The sequence below is a fragment of the Chiroxiphia lanceolata genome, chromosome 1, assembly GCF_009829145.1.
Source record: "Chiroxiphia lanceolata isolate bChiLan1 chromosome 1, bChiLan1.pri, whole genome shotgun sequence".
Classification (NCBI taxonomy): Eukaryota; Metazoa; Chordata; class Aves; order Passeriformes; family Pipridae; genus Chiroxiphia; species Chiroxiphia lanceolata.
In genome coordinates this window covers 115,715,304-115,730,277 of record NC_045637.1, presented here as the reverse complement: position 1 = coordinate 115,730,277, position 14,974 = coordinate 115,715,304, and the positions used below count along the sequence as shown (strand labels likewise).

Here is a 14,974-nt window from a genome sequence, read left to right as displayed (position 1 = left end):
ATCTCATCTAAACAAAACTCTCAAATGTAATAATGAAATTTCAAAATATTTACCAAGATTCCTAGTCTTCTTCCCGCCTTTTGTATCTACTTTGTCCCAGTGACACACAGTAATAATCTTCACCTCCCTCTAAAACTGAATGAAAAAGAAAATTGCAAGAAAATTCCTCAAATATAAAGGAATAATATTGAAACACCAACAAATCTAAAGGCTTTTTACAAAACATCCTGACATCCTGAGTCAAAGCTACAGGGTGTTAGTCCCTACCATTAAGGGTATTTCAGCCTTAATATTTTACCTGGTAATGAAGCAAATATGTAGAATAATTCCTGTCAAGCACTTAACACATTGAAATGAAGAGGATATATATAATTTGCTTTATGAAAAAACAGCAGTATGTGCTGTGGTGATGATTACAGAAATTCAGTACAAAATTCACTGTGTTTTCTCTTACAAATTACGGTGTAACATATTTCAGGATACCTTTCAGGTTGGTTTTTTTTAAGTTTATTTGAATGCAATGCATTGGGCTGTCTCTTTGAAGCAGTGAACAGCAAACCTTTACAATGTGCAGTCTTGATAAATAGGAATGAGACGAGGCAGGGGTAACAATCACACATTCAAAAAAGATGGCAAACCCCTCTTCAGTTTAAACAAAAGATGCAGTTTGTTGCCAAGCATGTTTGGCTGACAAATTAAGAATATCTTCTAGATCTTTCTGAGATATACAAAAGAACAGTGCAGCTACAGAGGAATACACAAAATCAAAGAACATATCTTGAAAAATAACCTGAGGAAATTATTCTCTCCCCTACATATTAGTATACTATCTCTTCATAGGCTGACAAAAACAAGCCACAGAAGGTGATAAAAAGAATAGATGGGTTGAGCATAGCTTCAGTTATGTGGAGACTATATTTTTTCTACTAATAACTCTAAGAACATTTCATTTGTTGGAAGCTGTACATATTTTCCTGGTATCCTGCAACAGGGCACAGTCTGCAACCAAAATGCCTTTACAGTGGCAGCTTCAACAAAGTCCCCCCTGAGTACTCACCAGGATAATGTCAGTGTGTTGGGTGTTTTTTCCCTGCTCTAGCTCTTGCTAGAGCTCTTGCAGCCATATTAGCTGTTTTTCTATGTTACATTGATAATAAAAAGCTGAAAGACTTCCTCCCTTGTAGGAATTTGTTGATCCCCAGGTTCTATAGCAATATATCCTGAGCTTCTCTGTGTCACCTCAGTGCTAGACACACCAATGCAAAGGCCATGGGGTTCAGAAAATGCATCAGCCTGGAGACTCATTCTTAGAAATATTCGTAATACTTATTTTGTGAGTGGGCAGTCTCATGTCTCAATAAATGAAGGGAAGTAGTCTGATTAGATATTCAAATACTCCACAATGGATAGTGATTTCAGCAGAACAGTGCTCAATCATTTTTGTCATGCTTTTGCATTGACTGGATTTTTTCAACAGTTGTCCCAAAATGCTGCTCTGTCAAGTACACTCACTGTCACCTAGTGAAATCTGAACACAAAGTGAATTTCCTATTGTTAAAAAAAGGTTGTACCCAATGATTTCCACCAGCCTCTCTCTCAGCACTTCTGACTGAGAACAAGGCTATGAGAAGTTAGTTTGCTGCTGATGAACCAGTTCAGGAACACGATGTTTGACATTGTCCATTATTCCTTCATGTAAGGAACATCTTTTTCCATCCATTCTATAATTATTTTTCAATTAAAAGAATCAGTATTATTTCATCATCATTTAATCTTTCTGAAAGTCAGTGGGCAGGTCACTCCAGGCAAAGCTCTAATTGACTGCCAGGCTTTCTTATTCAGAGACAGTATTCAAACTGTATGTAAAGGAGCATGGTAAATGTCTGTCTCAAAGAGAAGATGACAAATAGGTCAACCTTAATTTAGGCCTCACTGAAGACATCTTTAAAAATAGCTGTCTGCGGAGTGCTACACCTCACTCATTTATTTAATGCCTACGCTCTGGAATTTAAACCTAATTGTAGAAATGATCCATCCAGCACAAAATAATTTAAGACTATCAGACTGGATTGTAGAGCTTTACAAATGTGTGCATCTTTAGTGTCTATAAACAAGATTTGGAATGTAGCTGACTACAGATTCCATTGCTCAGGCAAGGTCCAACATTATCTATATTTTCTTACATTGCACAAATGGACATGAAGGCAGACAAAAGACAGTAAGCTACGGCAAACCTAAATTTTGAGCAAAACTGAGTAAGTCCAGTTACAGCTTAAGTCAAGGAATATGTCCTGATTGGCATTATTAGAAACAAATTAGAAACATAAGTCAAAATATCACAGTGGACAACGAGTTCAACTAAGGAAGCAAAATCTTACCAGATGTAAGTTTTTAGCTCTGTAGGAAATTTGAAGACTCAAATGTCAAATATTTTAAAATTACTAGTTTTCTCATTACAATTCTCTGCATCTCCTGTTGAGAACAGTTGAACACAGAGTATTCATGTGATTTAGTTTCCTGCAAGTCAAGAAACAGAATTAATTAAAAGAGCTTTATTTCCAATTGCTGTTGTCTGTCTAGACAAATTGAATGATGAAACTTTCAGTTGAGAAGTTTTTTAATTCAAGTGCATGGTGAATTCATATAGTCAAAACCAGATATTCTCAAGTGGTTTCCTCTTTTAACATCTCCTGAAATGCAGTTCATTCAGAATTGCTGGTTCTTCCTAAAATCAGGGCAGAATTGATACATGCTAAAATTGTGTATATTATTCAGTTTAGGGAGGTCACTACTAGAAGTTTTCTTGTTTTTAATAAGGAAATTTGTTGGCCTTTCTTCTTTAACTAACATAATTCCATAAGTTCCATAACTGGTTGTCAAATTTCTTGATATGAAATACCAATTACCAGGCAGCAATCCTAAAAGTTACAAGGACTTTAAACAGCCTTTAAATACATTATTCTGTGACCGTAAACAAGAATTACCTTATAGAATAAAACTAATGATTTGATACAGTGTCAATATCTGATTATTCAGGGATATGAAATGAGACTCCGAAATGACTCAGATAGAGCACAACATATGTAAATCAGGCTACAGCATATACACACAGCACGTTCTCCTGAGAAAGTGCTTGTAATCAGATGACTGTAGAAAGTAAGTGCATGAATAATAGAAGGCATAATACTACATAATCTCAGATACTTCACTGCAGCCAACAAACTGTAGGAAAGGCCTACATAAATCACAGTTTAGACTAATGAATAACCGAAAATTAACTGTAGTTCAGAACAACGTTTCAGCATGGTTAGTAACACACTTTGCAAGATCTTTTTCAACTAGCTAAATAAGTACACCTATGCCTGTTTCTCTGATTTTTGCACAAGTTACACTAAAGATGTAACTTTACTAAAGTTGTACACATGAGAAAAAGAGCTCCACACCTTGAAGGATTCTAGTTATGCACTGGACTGGAACTCAGGAGATGTAGGTTCCATTCTCAAGTTTGCTGATGATTTTCTGAATGATATTAAGCAACTTATTTTTGGTTTCTGTGTTTCTCTAAAGATGCTTTATCTATATTTTCTATAAAGAAATTATACATTTAGTCATACAGAAATTATCCCTGTCAGAAATACGATGGACACTGATCTCACTGGAGAGCATCTACACACTAGTATCATAAATTACTTAACAGATTAGATAATGAATCTTCTGCAGCAATTGATTGTCCTACATGTAAAATGCACCAGCTCTTTCTTTCAAGTCAGCGTGTCAGTACTGTTGCAAACAGGAAGGGAAAAAATTCCTAGTGAACACTGACTGGGAAAGGAACAGAAAAGACCACTGATTTCCTGCTTTAAATCAAACTCTTAGTGGTTGCAGCTGCACATGCCGCCAATCCACTGCTTGTCTGCTCATCAGCTGGCCACCAGAGAGTATTCCACTCCTCACAGTCACAAAAACAAGTACAAAATTTCCTTCAAAGTTAACAGCACTAAAAATACATTAAGAAAAACACAATAAGAGTAATTAATTATACTCTATTTCTCAACAAAAATAATGCCATCAAGTATGAATTAACATCATACAAAGCCAGACAAAATAAAAACAATGAAACATGCTTGAAATAAAGTCCAAATTATTTCTAAGGCATTCAATGCGCTCTGACATTTCTGAAAAAAATATATTAAAAGCTTACTTTCAGTGTAGATTGGTTATATGCTATTTTCATGGAAAATTATGAGAATTCATACACAGTTTGAGTAGAACATATTAAGGTTGAATTTAAATGAAGAATTTTTGGATAAAATATCCATGTAATCAATTCTATTGGCAGTCATATACAGCATGGATTTACTTTATAATCCATCAGATTTAACCATACTGCATTCCCCTTCTACATTCTAGTAAAGCATAACTAACACGCTGAACTAAAATAGGAATTGATTTTTAGAGGCAACATTGGAGGAAATGCATCTTCTATGGTGATTCATGGTGCAAACTGTAGCTACCTGGGGGTAATACCTTAGGAATGATATGTCTTGACCCTTAAGAGACCTCTGCTATCAGTATTCTACCATTGTATGGATGCAAAGGCAGCTCCTGAAGACTTTCAACACCAGGTACATGTGAAAAGAGGGTAGATTTTATTACTGTTGTTATTATTTTTTACATTATCCACTGGGCCCTTTTTCACTGCTTCACAATTCAGGATGTTGAAGTCACACATTATAAGTAAATTATACACTTAAATTGTTAGGAAATGAATGCCAATTAGCTGTTTATAGTTACAAACAAACCACTGGAGGGAAAAATAAAGAAAAAAGTCCACAACATACATCTGCATGAAATTACTTATAAGTAATCGTGTGATGACTATAAGGCTAACAATTTTTAACAGAGATAATAAAACCGTATCACCAAGTACATTCTGGTTATTTGCAATAGTTATGATTGCCACAGTAGCAACTGTAGAGCGAAACCTTTGTTCTTAATAAGTATTCCTTACTAAACTGTGGACAAAAACATAGCTTCTCTGCTACTGCAGTGAGACATTTTTATCTACATTTAATACAGTGAATAAATATTGAAATTCTGGAAGTGCTCTTAAGTACTTCAATTTTGATTAGTAGCAAAGCATGTATTTAATTTACTTAAGTCTGTTAAACAGTAAAACATACGTGTATATAAAATGTATACAAATGTACATGACACATTTTATGTACACAGATCTATACAATGTGTGGCTAAAGATAGACATATAATATGAAGACAGTTTGAAACAGCAGTAAAGCCAGCTGGTTTTAAAATAACAATGATTTCAGAAGCTATGTCATTTGCAAATAATAACAATTAACATGTCACACCAGCATTAGAATTTGCAATTACCTAAATATAAGAAGTGAAATTCCTTCTAAATATTAAAATCGTACTGATGGTGTTTAATCTGTCTCTAATTCTGGTAGAGTGAACCTAGGTATACTTTCTTCCTGGTCATGTTACAAAGCTCTTTTTCTTCCCACAGAAGACATAAATGGACATAAATAAGGTTACCGAACTGTTGTTCCAGAAAACCTGACTATGCAACAGTTTAAAAAAAACCATATTCTAAAAAGAGAAGGTATTTACTGTTGAGAACTGTGCTTTTCTCCTAATTTATAAACCTGAAAGCATCTTTCCCAATGTTCCTTGCAAAGTGCTTATGTTGTAAACAAAGCTAAAGAGTATCATCCTGAAACACCCTGTGAGGTCTCGAAGCTGCCCCACATTGTATTCCATCTGGATGTTATTTAATGAGCAAAGCTTGACCCTTTAGTAATCAGTCTCAGCTGAAGTACAGGCAGGTTGACTTCATCAGGAACAATTCCAAACCCTTTGTTCAGAATCACATATTCTCTTCTTTTGCTGGATAGTTCTTTGTTCCCTTTGGAAAGTAGAGACACCTGGGAGGAAAAAAAAATCCATAGTTAGTTGGAAGTAAGAATTTCCCACTATTCACACTCACCAGGTATGGGATCAATCTTTGTGCTATCAGTAGAAAGCTGATGTATGAGCATAATGCAGAAGCCAAAGAACCCCAGAAGTCTATCAAAAGAAATGGTTTCAGTTCAGAGTTTACAACAGTTTGATGCAGAAGTCTCTGGGTGAAATTTTATCATTTATGCTACACACAGGGAATTAGTTTGTCTAATGATCCTCTGACTCAAAATTTATGGACTAGTCTGCACTGCACGCAAATAGAATTAGAGCAGCATGGTGCAAAGTTCTCCCACAGATAATCAATGAAGCCTGAATGCAACACAATGTATTTGTGGGCCAGCTCTAACTTATGTTGCTGATGTAACATCTCCAGACTTCAGTACTATGGAGAATTAGTAGAAAGCAAGTCTTTAACACCACTTCTTTCTCCTTTTCTAATTCCTCTGTAGTCTGTTTCTATGCTACATAGAAAATTAGAACAGAAAGTGATGGAACTGCATCTGCCAGCTCTATATTGGTGAAACGTGTCTCATAATCAAAATGTCTTACATTGTTATAATTATTCTATGAAAATATGACGTAAAGACTTCTCATAATCACTGCTGTGAGAAAGTAAAACAGGTTGTCTTGGTTTTGTCTCAAAACTCCACCAGTCTCCAATCCAAGTGTAAGACCTCTTCTGAAATTTTCCCTGACTCCCTGTATACAATATGTGTAACTCAGATATCCAAAGACCTTTCAAACATTCCTTAATACACATGGTTCCTTAGGAAGCAGTGTTATTTTGATTACTGAAGTACTGAAGGATATGGAAGTACTGCAGGAATGAGGAAAGGAAAAATATGAAAAGTAGTTTATAGCTTTGCAAACATACTTCAACACATGCAGACAGAAATCCCTACGCTGAAAGATTGTTATTAAAGTTGTAAAGTCAAGTGCATTTAAGGAAAAACAAAACATACAGACTGAAGGCTGACAGTAGACTTCCATTCAGCCTGGTATGTGGATAACATAATCCTTGATGGGGCACTGTACCTGTGCAAAAATTAGAACCAGGGAATGGTTTTGACCAGAAAGGGACTTTAAAGACCATGTAGTTCAACACTCCTGCCATTGGCAGGTATGTCTTTCATTAGATCAGGTTCCCAAAATGCCATCCAACCTGACCTTGAACACTTCCAGGGATGGGGCATCCACAACTTTTCTGGGCAACCTGTTCCAGCATCTCACCACCCTCATGAAAAAACTTCTTCCTTAGGTCCAATCTAAATCTACTCTAAAACCATTGTCCTTATGCTGTTGCTACAGGCCCTGGTAAAAAATTTATCTCTTATAAGCTGCTTGTAAGTATTGAAAGGCTGCAGTAATGTCTCCCTGGATCCCCTTTTGTCTTGTATTTTCTTGTCCCAATTTGAAATCCTTGCTACAACACACAAGTTAATAAAGAAAACAACAGTAGATTTTTTTTTTAATATGGTCAAGCAACGTAGGGTAAAGCTTCTTACCTTCAATACCTTTGTTCACTGCTGTAAAAGCTAAAATCTCTCAGCTCCTTCCATGGCCCAGATTTCTAGAACTACAGGACTCCATGGAAACATGGGAAACTCAGGAGACTGAAGTGGTTTACAGATAAAATGTCCCAGTAAGATAAATGTAATTTTCACATGATCAGTCTTAAAAAAGAGGTTTCAAATGAACTTTCAAAACTGGAGTTGATAATCTGATGAGACCTAAGAATTATCTTTATGAAGCACCATGTCAGAAAAACGAAGATCTGACTTCCCCTTATCAGTAAATGGAGGTTCTGGTAGTAAAAAGGGAGTATTTAAGGACAAGGGACACAATCACAATACTTAGAGGAACACTGTGTCAGTTAGTACTATATTGACATCCTAGAATAGCTTTTGTTTTATCTTGCACCACTATATCAACAGCTACCTATGTAAAAACGTGCAATTCCTCCTCTAGCCATAGTCATTAAGAAGATCTTGAAACAGGTAAAAAAGGATTTACCTTTCTATGGCACTGATTTCTGAACACTTGAAACCAATCTCATCTTCCATTTCTTCAAAAACTTTCAGATTGTCTTTTGTTTAGCCTAAGAGCTCCCAAAGTGCCTTTCAACAGCATCTTGCTATGACATGGAAAGGTATAAGTAGGAGTAGCCCTTCTTACTAAGGGCTAATCTGCCCTTGCTGGACCAAACCATTAAAGCCTCAAAACCAACCAATCAAACAAAGAAATAACCCCCACCACCACTTTCCCTTTATTTCAACTGAAAGTGTTTAGTCCAAAGACAGTCTGCTTGCACAAGAATCATTCCAGACTACACTGAGCTTTCTGAACCATCTTAAGTAGGAAGGTGCCTTCTTATTTGATGTTCTTTGACAGACTTCATCCATGCTCTAAGTAAGAATTCCACCAAGCAGACACCTCAGACACACAAAAGTCGTTCTCAAAGTAAGTCTTTTCCTCAAACTGGCAGAAAGACCTGCTTCAGAACTGCAACAGCAAACCCATCTTATCTTGGCCAAACAAATCTGTGATGACAGATGCTTCTATTCAAAGATGGAGAGCTCATGTAAGAACGTCTGAGAGCTCAGGGCATGTGATCTCTGCAAGGGATCAGAGCCATCTGCCTGCTGTTGAAAACAGTCATTCCCACAGTCCAAATGCTTCAGACAGACAGCTTCATACACATGTACATTTTCTAACAGACAGTGGGGACTTCAGGCATTTCCATTGTCAGGAGACCACTTAATTTCATGTGTACATTACTGAACTGTATCAGTGACTTTGTACCGACCAGTCAGCCTAAACTCAGGCCAGATGATCTTTCATTTTTTTCCAACAAGAGATGAAATGCACCTTTCCACATATCTCATTGCTAAAGCGAATCTTCAGCTGAGATTCTGCATCAATGACAGTCCTACCACATGATCAGATTGTTCTGGTACTTGCACCAGACAGATCCCTGGATCACTTCTCTGTTCTGCACAACACAATGTCATGAAAAACAGCCAGGTTATACCTCTTTTATACCTAGCAGACCTAAGACTAGTCAAATCTATCAGTCTTGATGCTAACTAACAGCTAGAGGGCAATAAATAGTTTCTGCTACAGTCCCTATCATTCTGCTTCATAGGGAAAAAAGCTTAAAAAAAAAAAACCTATTAAACAAAGTGGAGAAAGTGCTTTATTATGGTATTGTAATACCGGAAAAAAATTTCCAATTCTTTTTGTCATTCAGGTCATGCCTGAAGTGACCAGAATATTCCTGTAATTCTCTAAAAACACACTTAGCAGTAAGTTTTTCACACCTGGGCATTTGATTTTGACATGCACAGCTGCTAATACCCTAGGATCCAAGGCATATATTTTTCCTAGTTTACAAGTCATCATTTCTCTAGATTTCAGCCATTACCATGAAGCCTGGCACATGTATCTTCTGAGTACAGCCAACATTTGTGCAGCTGTAACAATTTGGTAAAAATTATGTCTCTAGCAAGTGCGAAAGGAGCAGTGTGACTATCGTCATGTGCAGAAGCAAACCCTACATCTTTTAATCCATCTCCTGGCCAAATGTTCATTGTGGTGGAACTCTCTGTATTAATCAATGTGACAAGTATTAGTCACTGTCTAACCCTCGAAGTTGGATGGAGTTGAAGGTAGGATCAATTGCTACCCCAGGTTTTCATGTTGCTTCTAATTTCTGTAGGATCTGTGACTTAGGAAATATAGGCCAATACTGCCTCTTAGTGGAAGGACAGCTAACTCAAAAGGTGTAGTTAATGCTGGTCTGCAAAAATAGAGCGACATACTACTAATGGTGCCACACAGACACTCAGCTGGAAGCCATTAGAACTGCAGGGGGGTGAATGAAAGACTGTTGCAGCCATTCATGTTTAGAAATTACAAAAAAAAAAAAAAAAAGAAGAAAGAAAAAATAATCATAATTTTAGTTAAAAAGTACTGCTGAACTTTGGCAGACTTTTTACCTCCTGGGTAGAAGTGCAATTCAACAGAATATTGGTATGACTCTAATAAACATTGCTGGCTAAAACAATCTTTTGTATGTGTAAGAAGTAGGACTCAACATGGACAACCATTTAGAAGAAAACAATTATCAGAAAATGCCTGGCAACATTAGCTGAAGGGGTGCCAGGAGGGGATAAAAAGTAGCAGAGTGTCTTAAATCACCCAGATATCACTAAGTCAAAAAATCCACTTTATATACCAGGAGTGCTGGAGCTGTGTACAGTCATCTATTGTCTGGTTTGGTAGGTTCTAGAACATTAAAAAAACATTAACTAAACTAACTACAAATTTGAATGCGTTAGTCATCTAACACAACTAAAGAGATGCATTAAGTGTTAAAGAATACTTAATTAACATGGTAAGAATTTGCAGATAGAAAAGCTCCATTAATGCATTTCTATTTTCAAATTAGGGGCCATAGACCCAATACAATGAGGGCTGCCTCAAAAGGGCACAATTCAGAATTTGCTGTCATTCCTGAGCTATATAATCCCTCTGGGAATAATACTTTGAGCTATTCTTTGAGTAGTTAAAAATGCATAGATATCATTAGAGCTAGACTTGATGGTTTTCCTCTTCATGAAAATAGTTCTCTTTAACTACAAGAATAGTTGCTTCTCTATTTCTAAAAATTCAGTAACAATGGAAAAGACTGCATTGAAGAAAGTTAAGAAAATTATATATGACAACATATCAATACATGCACTTGATTATGAAGTCTGTTTCCTTCTATTCTTACTTGCATCGCAATAATTTTTCTTCCTACAAAACTAATGTTGAAACAACATTTCTGACAAACAGACTTCTGGTCATATGAGCTTGTACTGGTTTTGGCTGGGATAAAGTTAAATTTCTTCATAGTGGTTTGTATGGTGCTATGTTTTGGATTTGTGCTGAAAATGGTGTTGACAACATGTTAGTGTTTCAATTATTGAATTTGGGAAGGGACATAGCCAGGACAGCTGACTCCAACTGACCAAAGGCAAGTTCCATATCATATAGCATCATGTTCTACAATAAAAGGTGGAGCAAAGAGGAAGGAAGGGCAGGGCAGGACATTTGGAGTTATGGACTTATCATCCTACTGGAAATGGCTGAGAATCTGCCTGCTGTTGGGAAGCACAGAATTAATTCCTTACTTTGCTTTGCTTTGATATGCAGCTTTTGCTTTACCTATTAAACTGTCTTTCTCTCAAGCCAAAAGCTTTCTCACTTTTATTCTTTCAATTCTCTCCTCTGTCCCACTGCAGGGGAGTGAGTGAGTGGCTGCGTGGTACTGAATTGCCCAGGGGGTTAGACCACGACAGAGCTACAGCCCTCAGCTGAACACAACTCTCCTCTGACCATTGCTATTTTTGTTTATTTATAGCAAATCTTCTTTTCATATAACTGAGTTTCTGCTTGGATTAGGTCTCTTCATGCAATTTATTAAAAATAGATTTCTACATGAATTTGGGTATTACATGTGTACTTCAATATAAAAGAAATGATGACATTTTGAAACAAGTATTCATTGTTCTATTCATAAATAGCTTCACAAACAAGGAGCCTGCGTCTTGTGCAGTATAATATTAAATCAGAAGGTGAAAAAGAGAAAAAATGGATGTGAATGGAATAATTTTGAAACATACAGGAGGGGGTTTGGGTTTTTTTTTTTTTTTGCCTGTTTACCCAGTTTCTGTACAACTAAGTAATACAATTGGAGTGCTGAGTAATTTCAGGAGATTAGTGATAAATGGGCACAAGTTGATTATTCAAGATAAAGCTCAGGGTCATTATCCTCAGCTGGTCATTAATCCCCATGAAATGACTGGTATTGAGATAGTAATTACTATTATAATGAAAATGGGGGGGAAAAAAAGCATGACATTTTTCTTATGAAGCTGTCTCATTTTCTAAAGAATTCATGTTTCTCTCATCACTTGATTAAGTTACTTGAATCATTTTTAACCCTTTATAGAGTTTTTTTGTCCTACTACAATTTTCATGTCATTGCCTCACTTAAGGTTTGGTTTCCCATCTTACATTATTGGAATTTCAGGAGGGCACAGAAGGGGCAACAGTTATGGGAAAGAAACAAAATCCACACACCAAACATCCCCAAAGCTGAAAATAAATAAAACATATTATCAGAATGTTTTCTCTATAAAGTATGCTCCACAATGAGGTAAAAGATTATATTATAATGATACCTAGCTGTTTATTCTGCATTTAATAGTGCTTTTAGCCATAGCACACATGCCCCAGTTCTTTGTTCCAAACCAGAATTCAACTTGTAGCCTTACAACAAACTGTCTAGTCAACTTGGCCAGAAATTGTGAAGAAATTTGGCCTTAAAATGAAGAAACCCCTTCAAACATTTGCAATTTCACAAGTTAAGTTTGTGGTGTTTTGATGTGTCCTCCGAGGGCTTTTGAGCCTTTGGAGTTCTTTTTCTTCCCATTACTACTGGAAGAGCCAGAAACGTAGCATGGGCTGAAGGGAAGGCAATTTGTTTCCTGCTAGAAGTGCCTGTCACACTGTTTCCACTGCAAAAGGCCACACGTACTGCATCATTACAACTTCCTATCTTAGAAAATAAAAAACTCAATCTAAACTAAAAGCTTTTAACATAAGTTAAGAAAGTTTAAAAATAAGTGTATTGTCCTATATGTTGCTAAAGCAAACGATATAGATACTCATTACTCCTAGTACTTTTTTCTAAAGCTTTTCTGTGAACACTTTTCTAAGAAAGGGATCCCAAGAAAGCCACAGGATGTACTAAGTTTCTGCCAGAAAATTTGCAGTTGCTTCTGAAGTGTTTCACTGTGTATAAAGGAGAGGAAGCAGAGCAAGGCTCAAACAGCTTTAGGCAAGAATGGCTGAAAGGATGTTGCAGAGAGGGCTGCAAACCAATTACTGCATGATGGAATAAAACCAGATAATGGTGGACACCAATAAGTGACTTGCAGTGCAGCTTGGGAGACAGATTTGTTCTTCTAGCTCGCTTAAGCTGCTGGAGAGTTCAAGGTGAAACCTAACGATTCATGTCTGCCAGCCAAATGAATCATTCAACACTGGACAGCTATCAAAACTGGACTGTTTGGCTATTTGGAGAGAGTGCAAGCAGCAAAAAAAAAAAAAAACAAAAACAAAACAAAAACAAACTGCTCAAGTTCTGAAAGCTCTGACTGGCACCAAGCAGCACACACTACAGAAAACATGGCAAGTTCTCTGGAAATATAAACAAGGTTTTGACAGCCAAGGCCAAAGTGTGGTCTGTCAATTCTCTGGAAGAAAAGGAAAAAATAATAAGTTATTTGGGAGTAGAAACCTTGTCTGGGAAACAATTAATGTAATAGGGGGGATGGGAACCAAACAAAATTACGCATCACAGCAAATAATAGGATTCAAAAGTGTACTGGGTTTGCTTGGCCAGGTTTTGGTAGCAAGGGGGCTACATGAGTGGCTGCTGTGAGAAGCTGCCAGAAGCTTCCCCCATGTCCAACAGAGCCAATGCCAGTGCCAGGAGGGACACGCCACCAGCCAAGGCCGAGCCAATCAGGAATGATAGTAACACCTCTGTGATAATATATTTAGAAAAGGTTATTGTGCAGATTAATTGCACTCAGACACGAGAGGAGTGAGAATATGTGAGAGGAACAGCTTTGCAGACACCAAGTCAAGTGAAGGAATGGGAGGAGGTGTTCCAGGTGCCAGAGCTGACATTCCCCTGCAGCCTGTGGTGAAAGACCATGGTGAAACAGGCTGTTTCCCTGTAGCCCATGAAGGTTAATGGGAGCGCAGAGATCCACCTGCAGCCTGTGGAGGAGACCCATGCTGGAGCGGGTGGATGTCTGAAAAGAAACTGTGAACCCATGGGAAACCTGTGCTGGAGCAGGCTCCAGGAAGGGACCTGCAGACTCGTGGAGAGAGGAGCCCACATTGGAGCAGGTTTGCTGGTAGGACTTATGACCCTGTGGGGGACCACACTACAGGCAGGCTGTTCTTGAAGGACTGCATCCTGTGGAAAAGTGACCCATGCTGGAACAGTTCATGAAGAACTGTAGCCCATGGAATGGACTCACGCTGGAGAATTCATGGAGAACTGTCTCCTGTGGAAGGAACCCCATGCTTGAGCAGGAGAAGGACTCTTCTTCCTGATCAGTAGCAGGAACAGCGTGTGACGAACTAACCATAACCCCCTTTCCCACCTTCCTGTGACACTGTGGGGGAGGAGGTAGAGCCTGGGAAGGAGGAAAAGGTGGGGGAAAGGTGTTTTAAAAATTTTTTTACTTCTCAATTATCCTGCTATGATTTTTTGGTAATATTCCTCATTCGAGTCTTTTCTGCGCATGACAGTAATGATGAGTGATCTCTCCTTGTCCTTACCTCAATTCCTGACCTTTTGTTATATTTTTCTCTCCCCTGTCCTGTTGCAGAGGCGAGTGATAGAGCGGCTTTGGTGGATATTTGGCATGAAGCCCAGAATCAACTCACCACAAAAGCATACTGAAAAATCAAGTTGCTGGTGATAGACCAACAACAGGGCTGCAGTATGGACTGTTTATATCTGCCAACAAAAGCCAGGACATGTTATAGTGACACACATGCAGTGGAGTTGGTCAAAGTCTACAATAGCTGTTATTGCACACCATTATCAATTCTAAGCAACTAAAAAAAAAAAAGTGAAATCTAGACAACATAAATTTTAACTTGTAAGGAGATTTGTACCTATGAGAACATTTCACTCCATTCCTCCAAAATTCATTCCAAAATCAATTTAGGTCTTATGATATCTAGTTGGTCCAAAATCAACCAAGTCTTCACTACAAGTCCCACGTAAAAAACATAAATCAACACTGATTGTGGATAACACAGAAAAGGCATGACTCTGGGGAAACACAATGTGCTTTCCAATTTTCCTATGTTCCTACAAAAATCAAATACATAATGCATCCACCAATGTGAAGAA

The 14,974-nt window shown here is 37.5% G+C and overlaps 1 protein-coding gene across 1 annotated transcript in view; it reads right to left on the bottom strand.

Moving 5' to 3' along the window:
* Positions 1 to 4,635: 4,635 nt before the first annotated feature.
* Positions 4,636 to 14,974, bottom strand: part of NEK10 (NIMA related kinase 10) — an 88,574-nt gene continuing 78,235 nt past the window's right edge. The window contains 1 exon segment of the mRNA XM_032687334.1: positions 4,636 to 5,945. Coding sequence (XP_032543225.1) covers positions 5,793 to 5,945 — 153 coding nt within the window. The 3' untranslated portion in view covers positions 4,636 to 5,792.